This window comes from Phodopus roborovskii, unplaced genomic scaffold, assembly GCF_943737965.1.
Source record: "Phodopus roborovskii unplaced genomic scaffold, PHOROB, whole genome shotgun sequence".
Taxonomy (NCBI): Eukaryota; Metazoa; Chordata; class Mammalia; order Rodentia; family Cricetidae; genus Phodopus; species Phodopus roborovskii.
The window spans coordinates 14,330,732-14,356,974 of NW_026126469.1; the positions used below are offsets into that span (position 1 = coordinate 14,330,732).

At 44.6% G+C, this 26,243-nt stretch overlaps 1 protein-coding gene across 1 annotated transcript in view; it reads right to left on the bottom strand.

The window, feature by feature from the left end:
* Nucleotides 1–206: 206 nt before the first annotated feature.
* The window catches only part of Mb21d2 (Mab-21 domain containing 2), a 98,570-nt gene continuing 72,533 nt past the window's right edge, over nt 207–26,243 (bottom strand). Inside the window, exon 2 of the mRNA XM_051191259.1 lies at nt 207–3,051. Within this exon, the coding sequence (XP_051047216.1) occupies nt 1,787–3,051 (1,265 nt within the window). The 3' untranslated portion in view covers nt 207–1,786. The remainder of the gene's footprint in view (nt 3,052–26,243) is intronic.

Sequence of the window (26,243 nt, forward strand, 5' to 3'; positions counted from 1 at the left end):
TTGACCATGACTGCATTGCTAAGAAGGGGACCATTTCAAAGTTAGGTGTGGTGATACATACTTGAAATCCCAGCACTCATAGCTCTGATCGAAAGATATAGAGCCCCAGGCTAAAAATAAGGGGCTACACAGTGAAAACGGAAGGAAGTGGGGACAAGGAAGGAGAGAGAGAAATTTAAGATCACAAAGCAATAAAGGCAATAAAATTCCAAGGCCAGTATGTTTCTCTTTTATTGTTGTGTTTGACTTGAGATTGTTGAATGATTTATAAGCATTACATTAATTCCCATGCAAAACTCCAAGACCACATATGCCTGATTCCAATTGGCCAACATCCAACCTATGAGTCTGGACATTCCAAACCAAAACCACCATGTTTCTTGACTTTTCCATTAGCAGACATCATGGGTCATCTAGATCAGCAGGCCTGTCAATGACTCAAGCACCACCGTCTGCCTTCGGTTCACACCAAAACAGGGGCCAATGCCCCACAGCACCTAAATCTGGCAAATCACTTCAGTCAGAAGATAGGGCTCCTTTATTCCAACACAACCACTTAGGTATTTCCTGGTTCCTGCTCTCCAATAAGCCTGTTCTGAACAGGCAGGGTATCTTAAATTGGGGGATAATTCTGCCTATCGGTTTCCAACAAGGTCTCAGGAGAAATAGACATTAAAAAAGGAAAGGAGAAGAGAAAGTTCTCTAGAACCCCCTCCCAAGAAATAAATACATAGATACCCACTCTGTCAAGTATTATCTTCCCAAGCTTTCGCTAGTCAGTGAATGGGTATAAAGCTTTAAAAACTTCCCTCAGTAAGGCAGGAACCAGAACTATCAAAGAGGGCAAAACAGGACCCACAATTAAAGGAGAACTAGACAAATGCTGAGACTCACTCTATTGACCAAGAGAGCTGGACTAAATGAAAAGCGACAGCATTTCCAGAAAGGATGCTAATGTACACTGAGACACGCATTGCAGCTATGACAATGGCAAAGACTTCATTAGTGCAAATAACAATTAGAATGGTGTGCTCTTTAATAGGATTTAAATAAGGCTTCAAATAATTACAAACACTAAAACTAACATTTGGGAACCTTAATTCTATTTGGAAAGCTATGAAACCCTCCCTCCAAACCATCCAATGTTTGCTGATTCGAGGACAATTACATTCAATGAGGTTGCTGGGAAACCACAACGTGCATCATTCTCTCTCCTGAAGTTTTCATCCGGTGGGAAGGGGAAGCTCTTCTGATTGCTGATCCAAAGAAATAAATGCAGCCAGCATGCACAGGGCCTCCAGGTTCTGAGGACTCTCAGATACCCATCTCAGTGAAAACCCAGGAGAAGAACCAGGTCAAAAACAGAACATAAGCAGAAGAGAGTTCGACCAGTAAGAATGAACCGCATTTGCCCCAACCCACCAACACATCTACACTGGGTGTGAGACAGAAAGCAAGAAAGAGGATTCATGGGCAACGTCGTCTATATGGCTCAAGTTCTCCTTAGAAATGAACACCGTAAAAAACAACAATAACAAAAAAAAAAAAAAAAAAACAAAAAACTATGTGACAATAATTAGAAAACAAACAGCAAAACCGGGCAGAATATGAAATAGTAATAATACTGTTTCAGAGCCTGCACCATCCTGCAGAACACTTAAAATGTGTCCTTAACAAATCCAGTGTCAGGTGGATATGTAAGAACAGAATGACAGAAATGCAAACCACACTACACCTTATGTAAGTCTTAGAACCAAGGAGGGGGCCAAAAAGGTCAACAAATCATTCAGAAAAATTTATCATCGATTCTGAAATGGGGCCTCGTGACGTCATCGGGGTTAATAAAGACTGAGATGGACTTCCCTGGATTCTCAGTCACTAGCTGCTGCAGTTTTTTGGCCAGGCGGTCATCAGGCTGATTGGGGTCCCCTCCATCCGACTGCGGGGAGGGGATGCTGGTGGTGCTGCCTCGCCGCTGCAGCTTCAGCGTCAGCCGGTTGGCTGCCTTCACGTGCTCGATGGCGGTGCGCAGGTGCTCAGCGGGATCTGAGCGCACGGAGGACAGCTTCCGGGCGTGGAGCATGACTGTCTCCTCCGACAGGTGCTCCAGCATGTTGCACTGAGGGATGAAATAATTTGGGCACATCTTGTTGACCAGACAGTGCTGCAGGTCGTCAATGAGACCCAGCAAAAAGTGGGCGGCATAGTCTTCTTGAGCCAGGTAGCTGGCCGGGAGTCGGTCACAGGCCCAGAGCATCATGCTCCGCAGGTGATAGGGGCTGATAGCCTTGGGCCTTGAGAGGAGTTTGATGATGATGGCTTTGCAGGCCTGGTAGGCTTGCATGAGACTACCCGAGATGCACTTCTTCAACTGCACCTCGCTCCTGGCAAAGGACAGCCGCCATTCGTTGTCCTTCTTACCTTTGTAGGAGCAAGCTGGCACCAAATAAAAGCCACTGATGACCTCTTCCTCGGTGATCTTCCCATCCCAAAAGTGGTTCTCCATGAGCCAGCTCTGGGCCACCGCTGGCCAACCTTTGAAGGACACCACAGGGACGATATCGTACAACATGCGACTGCTCCCCACGCCCAGGATGATGGAGATGATGGTCCCGTTTTTCTCGACCTTTTCCACCTTTGGCATCCCTCGCTGGGGTTTCTTCTGTATCTCGGAGAGGACAATGCTGATGGAGTCATAGAACCAGTCAGCCACTTTGGTGGGAGAAAAGAAGTAGTTGGTGGCACCATTGATGTGGTCGGCGATTGTGCAGCAATCTTTCCATTTACTGATTGTCCCTTCATCAAAGAGCCGAAGGCTCAGCCAGGAGTGGCACAAGGCTGAGTGGCGCATATCGAGGGTCACGGGCTGATTACGGTCATGCAGCTTAAGGGCTGGCACCAGAAGGGTAAAATCCATGTCGTAGTCAGTGCCGCGGGCATAAACATTTAGCTCATCTAGGTCCAGGTCCACCACACCTTCTCGGACTCCTCCAGAGAGCAACAGATACTCATTAGCCACAGGAAGTTTTTGATCTAGCTTTTGTACCATTCCTAGGAACAAAAAGAGAAAATGCTATTACTACAGGAAACACACAGCCATGTGTGTTAGCAGGGAAAACTCTGACCTCCCTGAATGGCACCAACACAAAACCAGATCCCAGGCGCTGTACAGATGCAGCTAACTACACCGTTCAGGGCATGCCCTTTCCCAGGTGGAAGGACTGACAGATCATTAGCATGAAAAGTAGTACCCCTTTCACCATCAAACAGGGCCCCTCTTCTCTAGTCATCCTCTTGAGTAATGGGCTCTCCACACGCTCAGTCATTCAGTCTGGGAGACTCCATATGCTCCAAATCGTCTTGACCTTGCACCACCAAAACTGACCCATAGCTCATGTCACCCCCTCTGTGTGTGTCTCCCTGGTCTCCAGGCTGATGCCATCACGTGAAGTCAGCCTACTGTTTTGGCAAGGTGTTTTGCTGCTTCTTCCAGCGTCAACATTTCTCTGACTCCGAAGGTCTCAATGTGGCTGTAGAGGTTTTCAAAGGACAATGTGTTCCTGCCTCTAGCACATCCTCTGGCCTTTCTGTTTGGAACTTGCATGGAGTTACAAAAGCCACTGTGTGTGCAGCTATGGGTGATTTAGTGGCAGTGTTTGAAACAATGCTGGTAGGTACCGCTCCTTTCCTGTGCTATTACCACTAGCAGTAATAAGTGGACAGTTACGGATGTAGCTCAGGGGTAGAGGGCTTTGCTTAAGCAAGTGGAAAGCCCCAGGTTTGGTTTCCAGCATTACAAGCACATGAGTAAAATAATACATAAGCAAAACTTATGTTTCACTTAAGAAATCCTCCATGATTTAGAGTGAGGAAAGAGTGTATAGTGTGTGTGTGTGTACATATACACACATACATTCATGCATACATACATACATATATATTATATATATATATTACGTGTGAGTGAAAAAATCATATTAAAACACACTGTTCCATAAATAAATACACCAACAATTTTTAAAGAACAAAATTCACTGCTAAAGAAAAAATGGGTGGTTTTATTAAATCTCACTCTTTGAACGCTAGAACAAATGATTCCTCTTCTTATATTTGGTGTGGCAGGTAAACTCAATCATAGATGTCCAACTCAAGAACGGAGGCTGACTCCAGGAAAAGCACTTGGGGACAGAGCTGTGTCTTTCCTACCTGCCCTTCCTCTGCTCCCTCCAAGGATGTGGATACTGGAATGTTCTGAGAACCCCCCAGCTGTCATGTTACACCCCACCCAGGCAAGCACAGGCTAAGGACCCCACACACTACACTACACACTACCCAGGCAAGTGTGGGCTTCACTAGACACCACACAGAGGCACTTTATCTTCCTTTTAATAGGGTTGAAGAAAGTCAAATTAGCAACAATAAATACCCCATCTCAGCTGTTACAGTGTTTTTAATATCAACCTTCTCTTTTTGTAAAGATACCATGGCTTTTACTTTGCAGGAAGAAATGCCTTTGTCAAGCTTATCCAAGATCCCAAGTGGGCAGGGCTATCTTTTTCTAAGAACATCACCATCTACAGACTTCTTAATGGCCCAGTTTGTAGGTTTTGGCATCCTTCAATCATATCCAGCAAATCATCTGTCTGAATATTCTCTCTCTCCCTCCCTCCTCCCTCCCTCCCTCTCTCTCTTCCACACAGCTTTAGTGACCTAACTAAGAGCATCATCCTCTTCTCATATATGCTGCAGAGGTCAGAGCGCCACATATATACTCTTCTCTCTGTGACAAGGACCCAGCTTGATAGGAATGCAAAATGGCTTGGGAAGGAAGCAGCCAGGCTCCCCAGCCAAAGCGATGGCATTGTATTTTTGTTGCTGGAAGCTTTACTGTGACCTTGGACCAGTAGCAGATCATATCTAGCTACCTACATTTATCAAGAAAGAATGGGCACAACTGGCCTTGAAAATGTCATTAATATTCCCAAATAAATAGCCTGCACAATTCTGGAAACACAGAGGGCACTGGTGGGACCATCTGGCTGTCCAACAATCTCCTAGACACCATTAACAATTTCATTACTGTAAGATTTTACAAGCCAATGGGTCATTTTTACTTTGCACAATTGCATAGACAATAGCATGGAGTTTTACTTAACACTTTGAAAATTTGATTTAAAAATAGAGCCATGGCAATGGTCGTGGCTATTCCATAGTACGTATACAAGAGTAGGAATAACTAAAAAATGTCCCCCCAAAGAAAGAACTTCCTTGGTCTTTGTCCATTTTGACCCTGATCAATATACATGAGTGCTGGGACCAGAATAAAAGGACTGGGAAGGTGTTCTGGATTTGTCATTTACAATTTAGATGAGCCTTATAAGATATTTAACCTTCCTGAGCCTCCAAATCCTTATTTAAGCAAATAAATAAACCATCATCATAGAGTTGATACCAAACACCTAAGCATATAAGACATATTCATTTTACTTATATGTGCTTCCGTTCCCCCTAACTATAAGCCTGGCACAGCAAACTCCATAAGGGTGGTTTTGAAGATCTAATTAAAACATTCCATCAAAAGCGCACATTGAAGGTGCACAAAACATCAGATGAAGTGAGATGAACATTGTAGCCTCTCCTTTGGATATAACTTGACTTCTCCTGGAACAAGTACACGTCCTTGGGTCACCATGTTGGTGGACACATAGTCTGGCAAGCAGAGGACAAGCTGGATTCCACTAGTCCCCCTGTGATCTGTGGGCTAAATAGCTTGAGCAGCTCCTTGGAAGCCTTGACCTTGACTAAGGACAACCCTTTTCATCACATGCCAGCTTTGAGGTGCTTTCTCATTTCTAAATCAGGTAATAACAAAACACACATGGCATGGAAATTATCAATAGGCTTTGCCAGTGAAGGCTATGCAATTGCAAAGTCTAGTAGCTCCTTGTAGTCAAGGTTTTATTTTCCCATGTCTAGAACAGATTTCGGGATTGGAAGGCAAGTGCTTGTGCAATGTAGCATGTGTTTCAATCAGTTTAAAACTTCATTAACTATACCACGGATCAATGAAGGGCGGGCGGCATACATGTATAAAATGGTGTACTGGTTGTCAAGAAGTCAACTAGGTAAGGGGAATCAGAAGCCTATTTCATTATTTTCCTTTCAAACTGAAGTTCTAAAAGTCAGTAGCCTTTTCAAGGACTACTAAGCTATTGTAGACAGCATGAGGGTTTCAGGTCTGTAGGTGTACAATGATTGTGATTAAGCACTCTAATGCCTCTCTTTTCTTAAAATTGCAGAGTAAAAACTCTAAGTTTGTAAGGTAGCCATGGTGAAATGCGAAGCATACACCTTATAATAAGAGGTCAGTTGTTTGGGTGTCAGTCAGTACCCTCCAAGTCCAGACTTGTGCAAAGACACACGCTAGCAACACATCTCCCACGTAAGAACACTAAGCTCAGTTCTGAGGATACACAAAGATCATGGCTTCCGTAACTCAGAACATGCTGGCAAGGCTCTCTAGTCTCGGCTTTGCACAGCCACGTTCAAGAATGAAGAATGCTCACTCCTTGAGAACAAAGACAGCAGAAGTAGAGCCAGTGCCATTGTGGGGCCAAGTAACTATGCTAAAACAGAAAGGTGGGACTGAGACCACATGCAGAACAGTCAAAAACCTTATCACAGAGACCTTCAGACTTCAGTCAGCCCAGTCCAGCCGCTTTTGCATAAGAACCAGGAGGCTGCTTCCCACTGCTTTCTCATTTGGGGTTGTGTGCACAAACTAGTTAATCACTCTGCAATGGGAAAGTTGAGCTTATTGGGGAAAAAAAAGGACTCAAAGCTTGTTTCATTTATTCATGCACGGGATGTAAAATTTAACACCCAGACACCGGGGTACTCAGGGTGAAGAGACATGGTCTCTCATGCATAATGCTTATTGTTTTGCAAGGAAGCCAGATGCTGGCTGTATCCATCAGGAGAGGTGAGACTGTGCTAAGTAATAAACCCCAGCATCTCAGAGACTTGAAACATAGTGTTTTACTTTCCACTCGCATGACAGGATTGCTAAGGGTAAACTGAGGGCTTGCCTTTCCTTAACCCAGGACAAAAGTGGAGGAAGCACGCTTACCCCTCTACTGTAGTAAGAAAAAGCTCTTAGGGAAGGGAGTCTTGGCTAGAAACCATGCATCATTTCTCACAAATCAGTATCCCAAACTACTGCATTGTCCCAGCCAACCGCAGGGAGGAAAATATACCCTTCCCACATGCTGGGATGGAAGAGAGACAGGAATACCTGACAAGCAGCACACACAAATAATCACGTTTAATGAACATACTCTTATATGTTGGGATTAAAAATGTGGAAGGAAATTAATAAGGGTCTTAGCCAAAACACAAGAGAAAGAGAAGGAGGGAAAGATGTTTGTCCTGGAGAATGGATCATTCAAGAAGGCCTAGGGATTCCTTGATAACTGATGGATTGTGCTAATAAAGGAGAAACGAGTGTTACCTGTCCTTTTGTATATAGAGGGTATGGAGATAAAAAGCAAGTCCACCATACATGGAATGCATCTTCTCCTGGCACGATTTTCTAACAATGCTAACCATGAAAGCAGTGTGCTCTTCAAGAGATGACCAGTCATCATGTTCAGCAGGGAATAAAACTAAAAATGACAGCATGTGATGGAGTCCGGGGAGATGTTTCCCAAGACAGCTGCCCAACACAAGAGCCTGATACTATACACGAACAACAATGTGCCTCCAACAGCCCTTTGCTGGCCTAGTGCAGCCCCAGTAACGGTGGCAACATCCAGGGAGTATCGTAACCAAGTGCTTGGCTACTTTGTGCTGCTCTCATGTGGGCTTAGGGATGGCTGGCATTTGAATTTTGCAGCCAAGCTGTTGCTCCACCCTCCGAGCTACCTTGCCAATTTTAAAGACAGAGCGCTTAGCACTAGAGCAAAGAAGGGGCGGGATGGGGTGCGGAATGTGTATAGCTCACGTTCCCAAAGTATGTAGGCCGGGATGGATACCACGGGGACTAGCACCGCTGTGCACTAAGGCATGGGCTGAACACGTTCCCTGTTTCATTCCACCGGTTCTCTTGACACTCTCAAGCAGGTGCTGTTCCCTCTTTACAGCTGGGGAAATCAAGATGAGCGAGCGACCGTGGAGGAAACTGTCCCGGGTCAGAAGAGTGGAGTTGGAGTTCAAATCCAAGTTGATTTCCCACTCTCCTCTCCCACACTACTTTCAACATTACTCTCTCCTAGAGGAATAAGACACTCATATGTTCAGGCCTTTAAAATGATACCACAGTACACTGGAGGACAAAGTGAGAAGAAGATTGCTTTTCTATCTAAAAGTGGGGGAGGGGGTTACTTCTACAGCCAACTTTTAAAAACAACATTAGCTATGCCGAGAAAATAAAGAATACGAGGCAAACGGGTCAGATCCCTCCTACCCCCACCCTGCATGTCCACTACCTGGTTAAAGAGCTGGACCGGGCATCCAGTTAAGAAAAGCGCTAGCCTCATAGAAGCCCTGCCCAGCCTTGTTCCTCCTTGGACAGTATCTAACACAGTCTCACTTAAGTACAAAATCCCTCTCAGGTTCACTGAGGAGAAAAAAAAAACCCATGAGGTTCCTCTAAATCCTGTTAAGGAAACCAAGCCACAAAACACCAGGAAGAGATGGGAAAGAAAAGAACAGGAACCCCGATATCCCCTGCTGCCTGGGCAGAGGTCCTGTGGCTCAGGAGAGGCTCGGGTCAATGGACTTTAAGTTCCAGGTCACATGAGTTTGGGATTGGGAGAGGGAGGAGGTCCTCTAAGAAAAATTAAAAGGACCATTAGCTAGTCAAAGACCCTGCCTTAATATCAGTTTACTTAGGACACTTCAAATGCATGCAATGGTGAAGAGTGTTTCAAGAACCGTATTCGCCAATATCACTTACTATCCTTTCTTTCTTCTACAATAGTCCAAATGTCATGTAATTTCACCCACAAACACTTCAAAACATCTAATAGATAATGACCTTAGAATACCTATTCTGTGTTCTCACACTAAACAAACTGAACAGTCCTTTATTATAAACTTAACTTGGTTTTACCTTTTCCCCAATACGTATGTGTAAAGACAAGACAAGGTACCGAGTGTGCCCTGCTGTGTTCCCAGTATGCTCCCAGTTCATCTACAGCCAAGACAGGCAATTCCTGCCGCGTGACAGTTTCCCCCTTCCGGTGCCACTGCTGTTCCAATCACCATCAGAAAGTCCAGGATTCCTCGTACAGAGCGCACCTCTACCCATGCTGGAGAGGTGGGACTCTGTGTGATTCTGGTTTCCACAGTTTCCTAGAGGGCCACACAGTAACTCCTGTCCTCTTCTGCTTACACAGAACTTTGCTCTCTGCCTCAAGGGCTCCACTGTTTCCTGCCCTGATCTCAGTATTGCCACAATGAACTTATACACCCCAGGCCCAACTGACCATAACAGCAGTCATACAGGCCAGCAATAATGAGCTACTTATAATATCCTGTTAGTATGTATAATGCGCCCCTGCCGTAGGCCTTATAAATTGAGATCCGAGAAAAACTGCCCCCAAAGTTCACTAGGCTCTCTGATCAGCGTGTGTTCATCGTGTTTATAGTTTGCTTCTTGTCTGGTTATTTACTACCTGTTGATAATCAAATTCTGCTGGCCAGTCAACAGACACTTCGGGTTTTTCTGGATCTTTTGAAGCATGAGGAGTTCATGCCCTCCTTAGCTATGGGTGTCATGCATGCCTAAGGTATGGGTCATTCTTAAGTATGGAGTGAACGGTGGAGAGTAAGGATTATAGGGTGTGGGAGACAAAGGAGGCAGCTTCCGCCTTGAATTGGCTATCCCCATTTTTCTGATTGTGTGAACTAATTTCCAAATGCATTCCATCTCTCTATCTGGTGACTTTTCTCACACCAAATTACTAATTATTCAATAACCTATTGGTTTTCCCTTTGTTTGACAAGCTATGTATCTCCTAACAAACAGTGCAGCAGATAAATAGATCATATACCCTGGAGTAAGCTGTCTTTACAGATAATTATGGGTAAAATACTGTAGAATGACAGTGTCAATCTGTTAAGTCATACTGTCACTTTCACACTTTACAAGAAATTGTATCTCATTCACGTCCCCAAGCAAAGGCAGCAGACGGACAAGAGAAGCTCATTCATGGAGCAACTATGAGATAGTTGAAAGCCACAGTCTGTCAATAGAATGGTTATGAAATAATCTAAAGCCACAGAGATACCACCTCTTGTTCTCTGATGAAACTTTCACTTGAGAACATTCCAAAGCATCATTCCCAACCATCAGTTCTAGCAAGGAGATAGGAGGGAAAGTACAGCAGGGTTAAACTGTGATCAGAATTTGAATTCCCAGGAACCACCAACAGGTGGCATCCATGCTCCATCCATTCACTAAGTGTGTGCAGCGGGCTCCCAAATCATCAAATCCTAAAAGAAAAGCTGGAGGTAACTAGAAGTTTTGTAGAGGGAAATGCCTCTGTAGGTCACACTAAAACCAACATCCTTGACCTATGCACTTCCAGAGAATCAGCATCGGTGGTTTTCAACCATGTTAGTCTCGAACCCCTTGGAGGTCAAACAACCCTTTCACTGGGGTCGCCTAAAGACCATGAGAAAACACAGATATTTACATTATGTTTCATAACAGCAGTAAGTTACAGTTATGAAGTAGCAATGAAAATAGTGTTAGTGTTGGAGGTCACCAGAAGATGAGGAACTGTACTAAAGGGTCTCAGCACTGGGAAGGTTGAGAACCACTGCTCCATTGCCTCCTGATTTGTAACTTGGTCTTTACAACCTGGAAAAAGAAAAGCCTAGTGTAGAGCTACAGCTCCATCAACACAGAACCAAGGCCAAGAGAAGCTCTGTCCAGACAGGCAGCACACTAGGCAATGGATTCCCGAGGCATAGAGCCTTCCTTGCTGCAGGAAATGGGTTGTCAGCTCCCATTTGCTGACATTGCGAATGAAAAAAACAAAAAGAAAGAATAAAGGCTCAAACTCCAAGGAGAACAAGACTCGGGGAAAGGGAAGCAGCAGTCCATGATGCTAAGACTTTAGGAGCTCAGGTGACTTAAATGGGGAGATGAATTTTCTAAGCAAGCTTCTGTCAGTCATAGTAGGATTATTGTTGTATGACACGGCTGGCTGGGGCCTTTTCCACTTGTGCTGCAGGTGGGCCTACGGAAAACAGTGTGGTCCTCACCAAGCAAATGAAGACACAAGACCAAAGGCTCCTGGCAGCTGTGCAGCAAGCCAGGGCAAGCACATTCACCTAGCTCTTTGACCTAGCTAGACAAAACTAACGTGGTCTCCATCATTATATTAAGGAAGGAAGGAAAGATATGTCATCTGGGTTTCTTACCAGAGTTGCCAGTGTGTGCTTTGCAACAATGGGCTCGAAGGTAAAACAGGCACTGGGGGGCATCCACAGATGGTAAACAAAGAATTTCAGTTATGTCTAGACTACGTATACACTGTGCCAACAAAATACACATCACTCCTGTGGAGGACACTGCTTTTAAGTAATTAATAATTTTAAGTATTAAGTATTAATAATTGATTAATACCTATTAATCAATTGTCCATATGATTTATCAATAAATACCCTGCCTTTACTTTCGTTTAGCAATATACTAATATTCCCTACTAAACAAAACAATATCCCAAGGTCCTGTTATTTGAAAAACTGACTGAGTTAAGGTGCTTCAAGATTTCCCACTGAATAAAGCTGGAATGAGCCAGGTTACTACAGATCCACCCACATCTACAAGCTACATGGGAGGGGGGTAGAAGTGGGGGAGTCAGACAAGCCCCCAGGGTAAGCAGTCCCAGGAAAAGGTGCCAGCATTCTGACTGATAGCAAAGCACAGCATTATTTTCAAGACACGATTGGCTATCTGATAATTATGCTTAATATCGGGAACAAGCTTGAAGATGCTTGCAGAAAACAACCAGCTGCACCCCCTATGGAGGTGCAACTGTGCTGGCAGATCATCTGAAGAAGGTGATATATTGCAGTATCTCAATTTCACATCTGCCCCACGAAAGCAAGAAGCCACTCATGATGCTTACAGCAGATGAGGAGTCACAGTCACCATTTCAGCTAGATGCAAACAGTCAGTAGCTCGGAAAGTAGAAGAACATGCACCCGCTGCCCTTCGACAACACTCTTGTCATCTGAATCTGCAACTAGCTGCAGATCCTAGACTCTTGGGAGTGAAGCTTAATATACATTAGTGCTGTCCACATAAAGAATGGATCCCAGTACTTGGGAGACAGAGGCAGGCGAATCTCTGTGAATTTTGAGGTTAGCCTGGTCTACAGAGCTAGTTCCAGGGCAGTCAGAGCTGTTACACAGAGAAATCCCGTCTCAAAAACAACAACAAAAATGGATGAGTCAGGTTACTGCAGTCAAATTTGACTTCCAGTTTTATTACTGCAACAGAGCACAGGTACACAGAGCCAAAGATGCTGGGAACAGAGTTTCAGATTCCCTGATTTGTAACCCACATCCACAAGGCACTATGAGGCTGTGTGTGTGTGTGTGTGTGTGTGTGTGTGTGTATGTGTTTGTGTGTGTGTGTGTGTGTAACTTTTGAGTCTATGTCTCACATCAAAGGGCAGAAACATAACCTTCAAGGAAATGTGTGTTTCAAACCATCAATACTGATATTATTTCTCCCTCAATTTTAAATCAAAGTTTAACCACACAGAACCAAGACTTTGGGTTTTCTATCAGAAAAGTCTAAGAATTATTGCAAGTGCAGAGTGGCCCACTCTGAGTTCTGGAAGGCACAGCTTAAGTGAGACTGTGATTAAATTTCAGGAAAAAAAATGTAACATGTTATATTTGCCCCACCTCTGACTTTCCCAGCATCCATTTTTCTTTAAAAGAGAAGATGTGTGTTTTGCTAAGGTTTCTCTGATAGTTATCTGTTCACATCTCAAACACCAACCAGAGAGGGGCAAACTCATCTTATGGCTAGAGTGCTTAGGCTGAGAGTCCTCACAGAGAACTGGCAAAGCACTCTACCCTGTAGGTGGGTCAAGGAGTATCAAGTGCCTCTGGTGATGGCACAATTACAGCGCCAACCTTGAAACCAAAGATAACACGGTTTGAATGGCCTACATTCACACAGGTACAGTTTCCAAAGCTACTGGCAGCCCAGGAGCTGAATTTTGACCCAAACGATTAAACGATGGCATGCACATTCACACTGTGTACCCCTCAAAAGTCTATTCAGATTAGAGTTTACAGTTAGGTAGGAAAATGATTACAGGGTGAGAAGTCACAGAAGGACATAAACCCTGGCTTGCTCTAATTGGGAAGCAGAAATCCAATTCCCAAGTAGTGTCGAAATGACCCAGATTGAACTTTTTTATAAAATTAAAAGCTTTCAACTTTGAGATTAAAATTTGTCTTAAAATTTTCAGTCTTGAAAGGGGAGGAAAAGGCCTGAGGAGAAATCCTCCAGCAAAAACCCTGACAGTTCTTGTTCCTGTCCACTGGAGGGAGGATTTTCCTACTCTCCACTGGAGGGCTTCCCTTCCTAACTTTCCCTTACAGTTTGTACAGGCTTGAACCCAAAGATGAGAAGCCTAAAAAAATGCCTGAAGGCTTGACATAATTTTGTATACTCCACACCTGATTTTACCGATATGCTTTGAAAACGGGTCAGGATACTGTGCTACGTGCTGGGGATGATCCCTGACACCTTCATGCAGTTTGTAGCAATACCCCCACCTTTAATGGAATATCACATATCACTGATAAAAGTCCACAGTCTCAGGATGAAAAGAGACCAAGATGCCCAATGGATAATGTAGATGGTGTCATCCATATGTTCTGAATTCAGGAATAGAGACAAGCCTCACAATTTATATGCTTTGCAACATTTGGATAAGCAATTTGATGGCATTGTGGGGGGGTCTACTGTGTGTGTAGGTACATGTGTGTGTGGGCCACTGTGTGTGGTGGTGCATGTGTGTGGAGACTCCTGTGTGTGCAGGAGCATGTGTGTGCAGGTGTCTCTGAGTGCAGGTACATATGTAGGGGACTACTGTGTATAGAGGAGCATGTGTGTGGAGGTGCATGTGTGTGGGGGCTACTGTGTGCAGGTGCATATATATGTGGGCTACTGTGTGTGCATGTGTGTGTGGACTCCTGTGTGTACAGGAGCATGTCGGGGGGTGCATGTGTGTGCAGGCACATGTGAAGGCCAGCGGTAGATGTCAGGAGTCCTTTCCTTCACTCTCCACTTTAAACATGTTGAGCCAGGGTCTCTGGCTGTCCATGAACTTAACCAATCAGCTGACTGGTGAGCTTCCGAGACCCATCTCCAGCCCCGGAGTCCTAGAGGTAAAGATGTGCGGGCCATACCGGGCTTCCTTCGTGGGTGCAAGGGATCTGAACTCAGCTCAGTGGGTGCAAAGCACGTCCCTGGCTTCTCCTCATCCCCACTGGCTTTTCAAACTTCAGTTTCTTCATTTCTTAAAAAAAAAAAAAAAGAAAGAAAGAAAGAAAGAAAGAAAGAAAGAAAAAAAGAAAGAAAGAAAGAAAGAAATGGAGGGAGGGATAATACCACCTATGTCATGAGGCTCCTGCCAGACTTGACTGAAAGTTCCATAAAGCTCTCACTACAAAGTTCTGGAACCTAGAGGATGCTGAGAATATAGAAATTTCTTTGTAAAATATTATACTATTCAGAACACTCTGGGTCAATTACAATACTGACTTTTAGCATTAGCTGCATGGGCTCTGGCACTTGGCTGTGCTGGAGAATTTGTTAAGATCTGACTTGCTAGGCCTGCCCCTTTACTATCTGCCCTGGTGGGTGGGCGTGGATAATTTGCATTTCAGTAATTTCCCAGGTGGCAGAGGCTGCCAGTCAAGGGCAACACTCTTAAGAAACCCTGGATGAGCACAGACACAGAATTTAGCATCAACTGTGTGACAGAAGGGAAGCCAGAACAATGACCTCGGACTGCAACCCTAACCTTCCAGCAATTCACCATGACAAGGGCAGCATGGCCATCCATTTGCTGCTTTACTCTGTACAGAAGTATAATATCTAGGGATGAGGTCAGAAAAGGGTCGAAGCAGGAAAGGGATAAATTAAGACTTAAAAATACCTAGAAGACTCCCCATAAGAGGAAGCAATCAGCCGAGCCTGGTGGCCCACACAGGACGTCTTAGCCCTGAGGAGAGGGGGCACAGGAGGGACCAGGACTTCAAGGCCATCCTCTCTTTTAGGTTGGAAGTCAGCCCTATCTCAGAAGATGGGGGAGGGGAGAGGGAAAGAGGGAGGGTTAAAGAGAAGGGAGAGAAGAGGGAGGAGGAATTAAAAAAAAAAAAATTACATAGCTCTTCTTAGCTGTAGTCTGCCCACTACATGGCCAAAACACTGCACCAACTTACCTACCTAAAAGTAATGCCAGGATATCTGAATCTTCTTCGAATCCCCCATGACAGCGCCCCTTACCAGCAGGAAGTAGTTTGGAAAGAACGACGCCCAAATTCCCAAATATTGTGAATAAATGTTTGTTTTCATTTAATTGGACTTTGTTATATAAAATAAAATAATAAAATAAAAAAAATTAACCCTTGCACGGGATTTCAACAGAACATTCCATTCTATAGTAGCACAACTTTCTGTTCTCCCACCACTACCAATCCCTCGGCGTTCCCTCAATATCCCGCCTTCTCAGCTTTAGTGGTTGTGACATTCTCCTATACCTGTTTCATATTTCTCAGTTCACTATGAAACATATCTGTTTAGCCAGTACCAGTCTTGATGGTGGATGGGGGGAAAAAAAAAGTAATGCCCTGATTAAATCAGCACTTGAACAGGGAACAGAGCTCTAGGCAACAGGGTCAACATCATCTCCCCACCTGGGGTGAAGAACAATGCACTTCCATTCCACTCCAAGAGAGCACCTAACCGTGGTCTTCAGACTGACCCAAGACAGGTCAGTTGCACGAAGGCATCAGGTGTGACCAGCTTTCTCCTCCTTCACAAGCTTCTTAAGTATTTAACCCCAGCTAGCTTGACAGTAGTTTCTGCTAAGAAGGGTACAGCAGCCATCATTAGATGGGCATCCCAGAGTTGGAGATCATCAATTCAGTTGTCAAACATTTGACATCCTGTCTCTGAAAATGTCTACAGATCCCATTGTTGTTGGGTGTCCCTGTCACCAACCGGCTAGGGCCTCACATCTCACCAGGGACAATGGCAATGTCTCCTCCCTGGCCTTTCTTCTCCCATCGCCCCCACAAAGCATCTCTGTAAAGGGTCTTCCTAAGGACAGGCTCTAGTCACATTAGCAGACCGCACCATGTCGTCTGGCATTGCCCCATCCTTGTAGCCAAGCCCTCCCACACTCAGGCCAATCTCATTCCACTCCTTGTCTAGACCATTCCTTATGCCCCCCATGAGCTCCCATCCCAGAAGGATTCCCCAAAATACACCACCCAGTCAAACACTGGCTTGCTTACTCAACCTCCCAATTTTTTTCTCACATTCCTCTTTTGAGTTTTTTGCCCTGTGTCCTTGACTGAAATCGCCTTGTCTGCCCCCCCCCCCCAAAAGCCTTTGCCTCCTAGCAATCTACTACCTTTCTCACTCTGGATAGTATTTTGTGTAGGGTGATATTTTATGAGACTTACAGTATAACAAAATCATGAATTCCATCAGGATGGAGACCTCTGCTCTGTGATTCCTTGTCTTCTTAGGTGTTGGCCACGGTGTTCTACAAACAGCTTGTCTTTTTACATAAACTGGTATGTACAGGACTGATGAACCAACACACTTCAAGTACTGCTGTTTCACGTGTAACTTTCTCAAAATGCTAACATTTTATACAGCCAAGGAATAGCAGTACACAAAAGGCACTCAAACACAGCAGAACACAGCACCCCAGAGAGGGACGCCCATGGTCTCCCCAGCCAAACAGCGCATGACACTCAGGGAACTGATTCCCTTTGTCTAAATCGTTTTTCATCAATCCTTAGTGTATGGAGTGTGTGTGTGTCTGTGTCTGTGTACTAAATACAGGATCATAGTATATAATTCTGACTGAGTTAGGAACTCAATGCATACACCAGGTTGGCCTTGAACTAACAGAAATCCAACTGTGTCAGCTTCCTGAACCTTCAACTAATTTTTAAAGATAAAGTCCTATGTTGGCATGTTATTTATTTGTTAACATTGCTAATTGCTTTAAAGAGTTTTCTGGCTCTAAGTTCAATAGTTTTGGGATGCTTGCCCAGGACCCCTGCTTTCCAATAAGTTACCTTGGTTTGAGAAGACAAGTTTTCAGAACACAAGGACATACGGACATATGTCTACTGTATTTTTTTGCAAATATGTCTGAACTACATACACTCCACACAGCCAGGGGTAGAAGGCAGACCACCTTTCTTCACAGCTCAATGAAATTTCCTTGCCTATGGGTTGTATAGGCCAACTGGGTTTGGGGATCGAGCATCTGCTAGAAGCTGTAGCTTCCAGAGGGAAAGATCTTGAGCCAGACAGACTAACCAAGCTAACAGAGGTACACGGTGGCTCTGAGTTTTCCTGAAGAGCGAAATGCTTGCAGAGTGCTGGTGCCAGCACCCTCTCCCCAACCAGGCTCCTGAAGAAGGCATGTGAGTAGAGAGAGACAAAGAAAGGGGAAATGGAAAATGGTGTGGAGGAATTTGTGGGTATTTTTGTTTGGTTGGTTTTTAAAGCAAGGTTTCTCTGTGTAATAGCCCTGGCTGTCCTGAAACTTGCTTTATATACCAGGCTGGCCTTGAACTCACCAAGATCCGCCTGCCTCTTCCTCTCCAGTGTTGGGATTAAAGGCGTGTGACACGGGGCTATGGAAGAGTTTACAGTACTTTGCATGCATGGCCCAGGCATATTACATGTCATCTGAGGTAGTGCATACAAAAGTCTCCTGTTTGACCCTTAGCTGGAAGAAAATCAGGCTTGGTACTTTTGGAGTTGGCCTATGATGACTGATGGAATTCTGAATCTAGAACACTGACTTTATGCTACAATATGGTTTCCAAACAGCACCCAGAGCCAGGCCTCCCATGGAGCCAGCTGAGGGAGGCTGACTGTGAAAGGTGAAGTGTGAGGGGATAATCTGTGTAGGGCATTGCAGCTTGGATGGAAATGTATCCTGGCATAGAGTCTAATGATAATGTTGCCTCTCCTTCCAACCCCCCATTGTTTATTAATAAACAAGAGGGGGGGAATGCAGGGTAAAGGGAGGCCAAGGAAAAATATCCTAACCCTGACTTGACCCCAGGACCGGGGATTGAAATCCCACTAATCCCTAAGCACAGAATCCCACCAATCCCTGAGGTCTCTGAATTGAAATGCCACCGATCCCTGACCTTGCCCCAGAATGGGGCCACAAAAATCCACTGATTCCAAGCCACCCTGAAAAGCTCCCTCCCCCAAGAAATCTTACATAAGGTTCAATTTGCTGCTGCTTTTCACCCAAGGGAGCCACCCTCCTGGATTCTTCCTCCCCAGTAAATCTCTTGAGTGAGGATTGTTGAGTGGTGTGACACTTTCACAGGTAGCCCAGCTCTAACAGCTTCCCTGGGGAAACTGCCTCCTGCCAGAGCAGAGTTGTTAAGCTTGCATTGGAAAAACCTTTCCCTGGAGCAGAGCTGTGAGCTGCTACAATTATGGTGACTTTGTGGGATTCCTTGGCTCCTGATTGCCAGGATACCTTTCCATCTGAGCTGTAACACTTACAGTGTAGGCACCCCACCCACTCCTAACTGCTTAAGAGCACAGGCTTCCTCTTAGGTGTCCATTTGAAGTCACAGCCCTACAGTCGGTTTCTTTCTCCTTTATTCCCATAGAAACCGGGCTGCAAATAACTGCATCATCAAGCTATCTACTTTCCAATTCTGCCTGAGGCTGGCTGTCAGCAGAAAACTACATCAGTACTTACAAAAGATCTACCCCACACAGAACACTGTGGGAGGGTCCCTAATTCCCTACCTCTAATCATTCCAGGACTTTCTAAAAGACTTCCTTTTGGCCAACTTTCCTCCCTTGTTCAACTACTTCTATTCATATCCAGACATTCCAAGACAGAGCATGGCATCTGGACAGCAGGTCCCTCCGCCAGTCCTCTACAGACAAGCCCTGGTAAGCACCGAGTCCAAAGCAGGGCACCTGGGGTCCAGCCATGCCCTACCAGGAGCAGTGTCAATTCCCTGACTCTGCTTCTTTCACTGCCAATCAACTGCCTGAACTAAATGGTCTAACATGTTCTCTGACTTTCAAACGTCTCTGGATAAAACATGTGCTTGTGTCACTGTGCTAAGAGAAGGGGAGGGTGCTGTGTTTAAAATATATAATAACATGGGGCTAGAGAGATGGTGTAGCTGTTCAAAACAAACACCACTCTTCCAGAGTGAGCCAATTTCACCTTCCAACACCCAAGTTGGCAGTTCACAACCACCTGTAAACCCAACCCCAGAGTGTCTGATGCCCTCTTGTGGCCCACACAGGAACCTGCACACAGGTGTACATATCTACATAGAGACATACACAGATACAGGCTGGTTGGCACCTGTCAGGAGGCAGGCAAATAGGATTGCTGGGTCAAGGCCTGCCTGGACACTTTAGAGTGACTCTGTCTCAAAATAAAACGTGAAGGAGGGGGAGGGGAAACTGTGGTTGGCATGTGAAATAAATGAAAAGAACTAATTTTTAAAAAGGGAAAATATTTGATATAAGGTTTTTATAAAGGTGGAAGAGGGCAAGGAATAAATCCCACTTGTAAAGAACTTGCCTGCAGGGTGCAAAGTCCTTAATTCTACCCCCAGTACAAAACATAAATCAACAAATAATGATAGTGTATGTAAACAGGCCCAGCAAGTTGCTAATTAAGGGAGAGCACCAAGGAGGAAGCTGTTGCTAGTTCGCTGTGAGAGGGGTAGGAAAGTCCTATGGCTGAGACCCCGGAAAAGAAGGACATGAGGGAAAGTGGATGTGACACAGGTGATGCTGGGGCCACCCAGGAAGCCACTCTCCGAATTAAATGCCCGAGTCACAAAGATGATTTAGAAAAAGAATGGCTAATGACTCTTTGTGCCTGGGACATAGGGGGTACACATTAATCAGTTACGATTAACTGATACAATCTCAACTGTTTAAAAAGTCACCTCCAAGATAAATATGTAGATATGCATAATGGCTTTTCATGTATAAGAGTATATTGAAACCTACCCAGGGTGTCAGGATATTAAAATCAATACATTAACTAATTATTTTTATTGTGGTGCGAGAGATTGAACCTGGGGTCTCGAGTATGGTAGGCAAGTGTTGTAGCATCAAGTCACATCCCCAGCTCTAAGTGAACAGTGACCCCTTTTCATTACTTTAAAAGTACATTACACAAGAACAATAGTTAGGAAAAACTTCAGGCTCTTGCTAAAGTTCAAGTGGCTGAATACCATCCACACTTTCATTTCTTTCCTGGGACTAACTTTGTTGAATTTTCCATTTAAAACTGTGACTATTCAAATTGTATCTGTAGAAACACAGACTCTTCTGACAGATTAGTTCTTGAAAATGCAAGCATGACAGGGAACACATTGTCAAACAGTAAACAAAACCATCTACACGCGGCTGTGTAACTGATGGATTATGAAACAGAGCTGAACCAAGCGCCCTGTGACCCCCCCTGCCCACATAAATAGTCATTTCACACCTCTGCAAAAAGCATTCAAGATCCAAAGAGGATGCCTGGTGTTTCAGGGGCAGGACACACTGCAAGTTTCTTGGGAGTGGTTAGAAAGAAAATAACTAGCTTTATAGTCATCTCTAGACAGTGAGGGATATGTCACCTTCCCCTTCTGATATTGTGGCCTCAGCCAGACGACGCATGACTGCTGATAAAAGTGTGCATGTCTCCGAACAACATGTATCCCTCCAGCATCCTGCCCCAGGCTGCCCATGCAAAGCCCACCACCCTTTAAGCAGCTCTTCTGGCTTCATTTGGATTCATCCAAACTCCACCACCCACTGTCTGCCTCCACTAACCCACTGGACAAAGGCTAAGTCTCTCAGCACGTACCCTGCAAATAGCAATGCAGAGACATCTCTCTGAATGACACTGCTGCCCCCAGGTACTCCTGTCACTGTCCACCCACTCTTGAACTCTTATTGACGGGGTCTGAAGGGTATTTTGGTATTACCATTGTCTTCATGATGCCTCCGTTGATGTGAAAAGATGGGACACGCTTGAGGCTAAATGATCACCCAAGTTACACATTCTGTGGATTTGGTGTTTGAACCCAAGTGTCTTTCTTGACTCCAAAGAAAACACTGGCTCACAAATGGTGTGGACTTCCTACCCTGCCCTGCCCACCCCCCCCCATATCCTCACAGCTCCACTGCTGCCCCAGGAGACAGCAGAGCCACCCACCCTTTCACATGCCAGGGGTCCCAAAATGAAAGACCCTGGGAACCCACTGGCAAGCAAGGAGGATTTAAGCCTGCAGAGGGGATTTTTTTTTTTTTTAAGCTGAATTTTCTGGTTTTACCCCCTCATCTTGCCTGAAACCCTAGCAATTAAGTTCACAATTAAGAAAATGGAAAGTTGTCTCGGGGAAGTTAAAATGCTAATTACCATTTAATCCCCCAAATGTGTTAAACTGGAATGCAGCACTCTGACAGCAGCGGAAAACACCTGCCAGGGTGGGGAAGTTTATGGAACCAGAACTGAGCATCTGGAGATTAACTGGTACCAAGGTGGGGCATCAGCTAAGAGGTCAGAGGATTCGACAGGCAGGCAGAGTGCACGGAATGTCATGGAGATGTGTGGATGATTTTCTTCAGTTTCTTCTTCCTTTCCTACCTCACAGGTGGCTTCTAATTCCCCACGTCAAGGTTGATATGATATTATCATTCACTTGCAAAACAGTGGCAGCTGTGAGTCTAGGAGTCACTGGCAAAGCTTTTACTTGGGAATATGTGATCTGACTTTTAAATTCATTAGCCATCACATTTTTCAATGTGAAGCTAGCAAGAAATAAATTACATGTGCCAAAGAGCAAACAGTACTGGTCCAGGCGAAAGTGGGTGGTGGATATGCCTAAACTGCTTGCTCCTAACAGAAGCAGGCTCTAACCTGCTTCAGCCTCAGTCAGTGGCTCTCAACTGCCAGTGAGTCCCTTTCACAGGGGTCACGTACCAGATATCCTGCACATCAGTGCTGATATAATGATTCATAACTGTAGCAAAATTACAGTTATGACGTAGCAAGGAAATAATGTTATGGTTGGGGGCCACCACACACGAGGAACTTTATTTAAAGGTCAAAGCATTTAGGATGATTGAGCAGTGGCTCCAAGTGCTGGGATTACAGATGGAAGACACCACACCCAGCTCACACACCAGCCTTGACAGTGCAAAAGAGAATTCAGAACTAGAATGGACTGCAATCTTGACACGTCTCTTGATGTGTCACTTAAATACCTACCTAGATGTTATCCCATCAGAATAAATAGCTAAGGCAAGGGCTTGGGACTGGTGCTCACTGAGTGACAGAGACCATGCAGGTCAAGAAAAGGAGAGGAACAACAATGTGATGAAGAGTGGCATGTCCCTGTGAGCCAGCACTTTTACCTGTGGCTATGCGAGGCCCTGGATGCTTCATGGTTTTTGCTTTTTGCAGGGCTAAATCTGAAGGTAGGAGGGCCTTACTCCCATTCACCCACAGAGCACTTTGGCTAACGGTTTTGTCCTACAGATGAGAACACCGAAGACCATGGAGTCTGTAACTGAAGGTCACATAGCCAGTAAGTGCCAGAGCCAAGAGTAAACTAAGGTCCTCTCTTAATTCATTAGCCAGGGCCCTGAGATGACTGTACGTGTGAAAATCTAAATCCCTCCCAGAGCAGTCTGTCCATCACATTGATGGCCATATCCGGCTACCTTTTGCTTTCCAAAAGTCTTACTCAGCAGCTCTCTATGATAGGGTGTAACAAGAGTTATAGCTGACACATTGTAAGTGGCATTCAAAATGAAGTCAAATTTCTTGTCTGAATTTCCACACTGAATATCCTAAGCTTTCCCCAATAGCTTTAACAAAACATGTGCAAAATAAAGTCAAGATTACTTTGAGATTCTCTTTAGAACAGGTTCACCTTTAATTAAAAATCCTATAAACATGGATCTGGTTAACTTTCAAACCCTGGGGTAGGCATGGTAGTCATGTTCTATAATCCCAGACATTTAGAAAGTTGAAACAGGAAGAGCATTGAGCCAAATTCAAGGCTAGCTTGGGCAACATAACTACCTTCAAATAAATAAATAAAATTATCTTCATATAAATAAATGCAATAAATATTTAATTATCTGTTTGTAAATGAATGAGCTGACAGATGAAAAAATTAAAATAAAATTATACGCCCAGTTCCTTTCACCAAGAACATCTGGACCACAGCCTGTGACTTTATAGGAGTGACTGTGCTATAAAGACAGGATCACTACAACACATCTCTGTTTGTGCTCAGCAGGGATTTGCCTTCATGAGAAAATAAGAGAAAAAATCTTGCCAGGATATATCCAGATTATATCCAGCTTTCTTGAGAGTCTTGGACAGTGAGAGTATACTTGGAACGCAGAGGGACTTTATCCCAGAAGATTACATCCTTTAAAGCCACTTGAGCCTTTGTAGGCATAAGATTTGCTGGATTTAAAAAAAAAAAAAAGTCAGGTAACTAAAGGAAGCTGGGAGGTGAGAAGACCCCAAGTAACATGACAGAAATCAAGGCACAAACTAGGGGCTGGCAGAAAACAAAGAGTATCGTGTGCAAAGAAGCTTCTAGAAGCTGGTAGGACCCTACAGAGATGTAGAGCCTTGCTCTCCCCCAGTGAGCCCCACTTCAGCCCAAATTAGTTCAGAGAGAAACACAATCCCACATCTGTAGATATCAATTATCTAATGGGAAAATTATGAGAACAGAAACCGTTGCACAATTTCAGTGATTTGATTAAAACAGGTCATTCCATAAAGGTGTTGCTTAAGTTCACCTTGTGGCCCTCACCTTGTGGCTCTATTTAGGAAGGAAAATATATGACCAGATTTTTAAGATTTTTTTCATTTAAACATTTTAAGCCTTGCTTAAAGATGTGTGTCAATCTTGTTTTCCCCCAGCGTCCATATCTTTTCTCTACATTTTATGTTGTCACCTTAGAAAACCCCATGTTTTAGAACACATTCACAGTCCTTCCTATAGAAAAGAGCTCAGAAAGAGTGCAAAGCACAGCGCAGTTGCCGGGGCTCATCCCGTGCCCAGTCTCTATCTGTGAGGCACACAGCACAGATCCCCGGGGCTTGTCCTGTGTTCAGTCTCTACCTATGAGGGTCACAGCACAGTCCCCCGGATCGTGTCCTGTGCCCAACCTCTACCGTTCCATTTCCAGAATCTACCTGAAAATGCTGCCAGCAGCAGCCCTTGGCTGTTCCCAGATTAGTCAAGGGCTTCCTTCCTCTGGGCTGTGGTCCTGTCCTTTGCTCCTCTAGCACACCCCGCCACACATACACACACATACACCTGCCTGTCTCCCCACTAGAATGGCAGCTCTTGAGAAGAGCCTGGGGATGCTCCAGATGGCCACCTCCTTTATTTCTGGCATACCATACACTTGTTGAATGAACCAGAAGCTGAATGTTGTACAAAACAGAAGCCTGTGAGGGGGTGCCGACTGTCTCAGGCAAATTCTTATGCCACAGAAGTGAAAAAGAACAGAGCTTGGAAGAGACCTTAAAGCCCACTTTCCAGAAGCCAAGGAGTATTGGCACAGTGCCCCATTTCACATAAAAGAACATGTCACGAAACATAGGAAAGAATACTAGGAAAATAAAAACTCTCCCCTAAGGATAAAGACTCCAGACCACGAAATGTGCAAGCAGAATTAATATTTCACAAGACTAATTTTATTTGGCTTTTATTAGTGGCTTCAAACTTGTCCACCTATTACCAACTGGTGTCGAATTTCCTGGGCTCCATTACTTAGTATGCAGATGAGGCCAGAGTCTCCCTCCCCTCCCTGCTTCACTAGCCTTTCCGTGCTCATTAGTACCTCCAACAGAAGGCAGAGGAAACAGAACTCCAATTTATCAATGTCAACTGTTGAACCAGCAAATCGCATCAGTCCCGCCCCCTCATGGAAGTGTTTGGACAATTCTGAATCAACAAGAAGTTGGCAGCTGTGTTCCTATGGTTCAGTAATTGCACTGTTTCCTACTGTGCTCTATGGGTTGTGAAATGAATTTATTAAATAACCCACACAAAGAAGAGTGTCCGGGAGCTAGGGGAAACAGCTCTGGGCTGGTATTGGGATCTCGTCCTTATCATCTGCCACTATGACCAGTCTTCTTAGCTCCAGTTGCTTTAATTATCCGGCTCTAAAACTATTCGAGATGATGGTAATTCTGCCCTGGGCAGCAGGGAAATCTTTATCACCGAAAACAGCATGTGCTTTCTTGCCCACACAGAGACTTAACACATATATTCTCTGCAGACTGGAAAATAGCATGCTTACTTTTAAGCTCAAATTATGCCCTTTAAGTACAGCAAAATATGACACACAATGGTCCAAGTGCCAGATAGGACACATTAGCATCCTAAGTCTGACTGACCACTTATTACTGGAAAGCACCGGTTAGCTAGGAAAACTGGTCACACAGAACACATGAGCATATTGTAGAGGGATCCAAGCTCATGGGAACCAGGAACCAATTCTATTGTCTTGGGCATGCTTGAGAGTTGACACTTAGCTAGTTGTCTTTGCATTAAAAACTAGTTGTTTTGCAAATCTGATATACAACTGTGTAACAGGAAGAATTCTCTCAAGTGAGGATAAATTTTCTCAAGTGGAGGAAGATTTACTTAGAACATTACCTCCATTGTAGAGCGAAGGACTTAATTCTCCTAAGAGTCAACCACAAATACAGTGAGAGTTGATACACACCCATAAGCATTTGTTAATATCTGCAGGCAGTACGATGGCTCTGGCCAGGACCATGACTGCGACAGATGATGTCCCTGGCCTCAGGACCTTCCTCCCTACATAATGGGGATAATTTTGGGATTTACTTTGAGGCTTATCAACACTTCTTTTTCTTCTTAGCGGCCCACTGTGT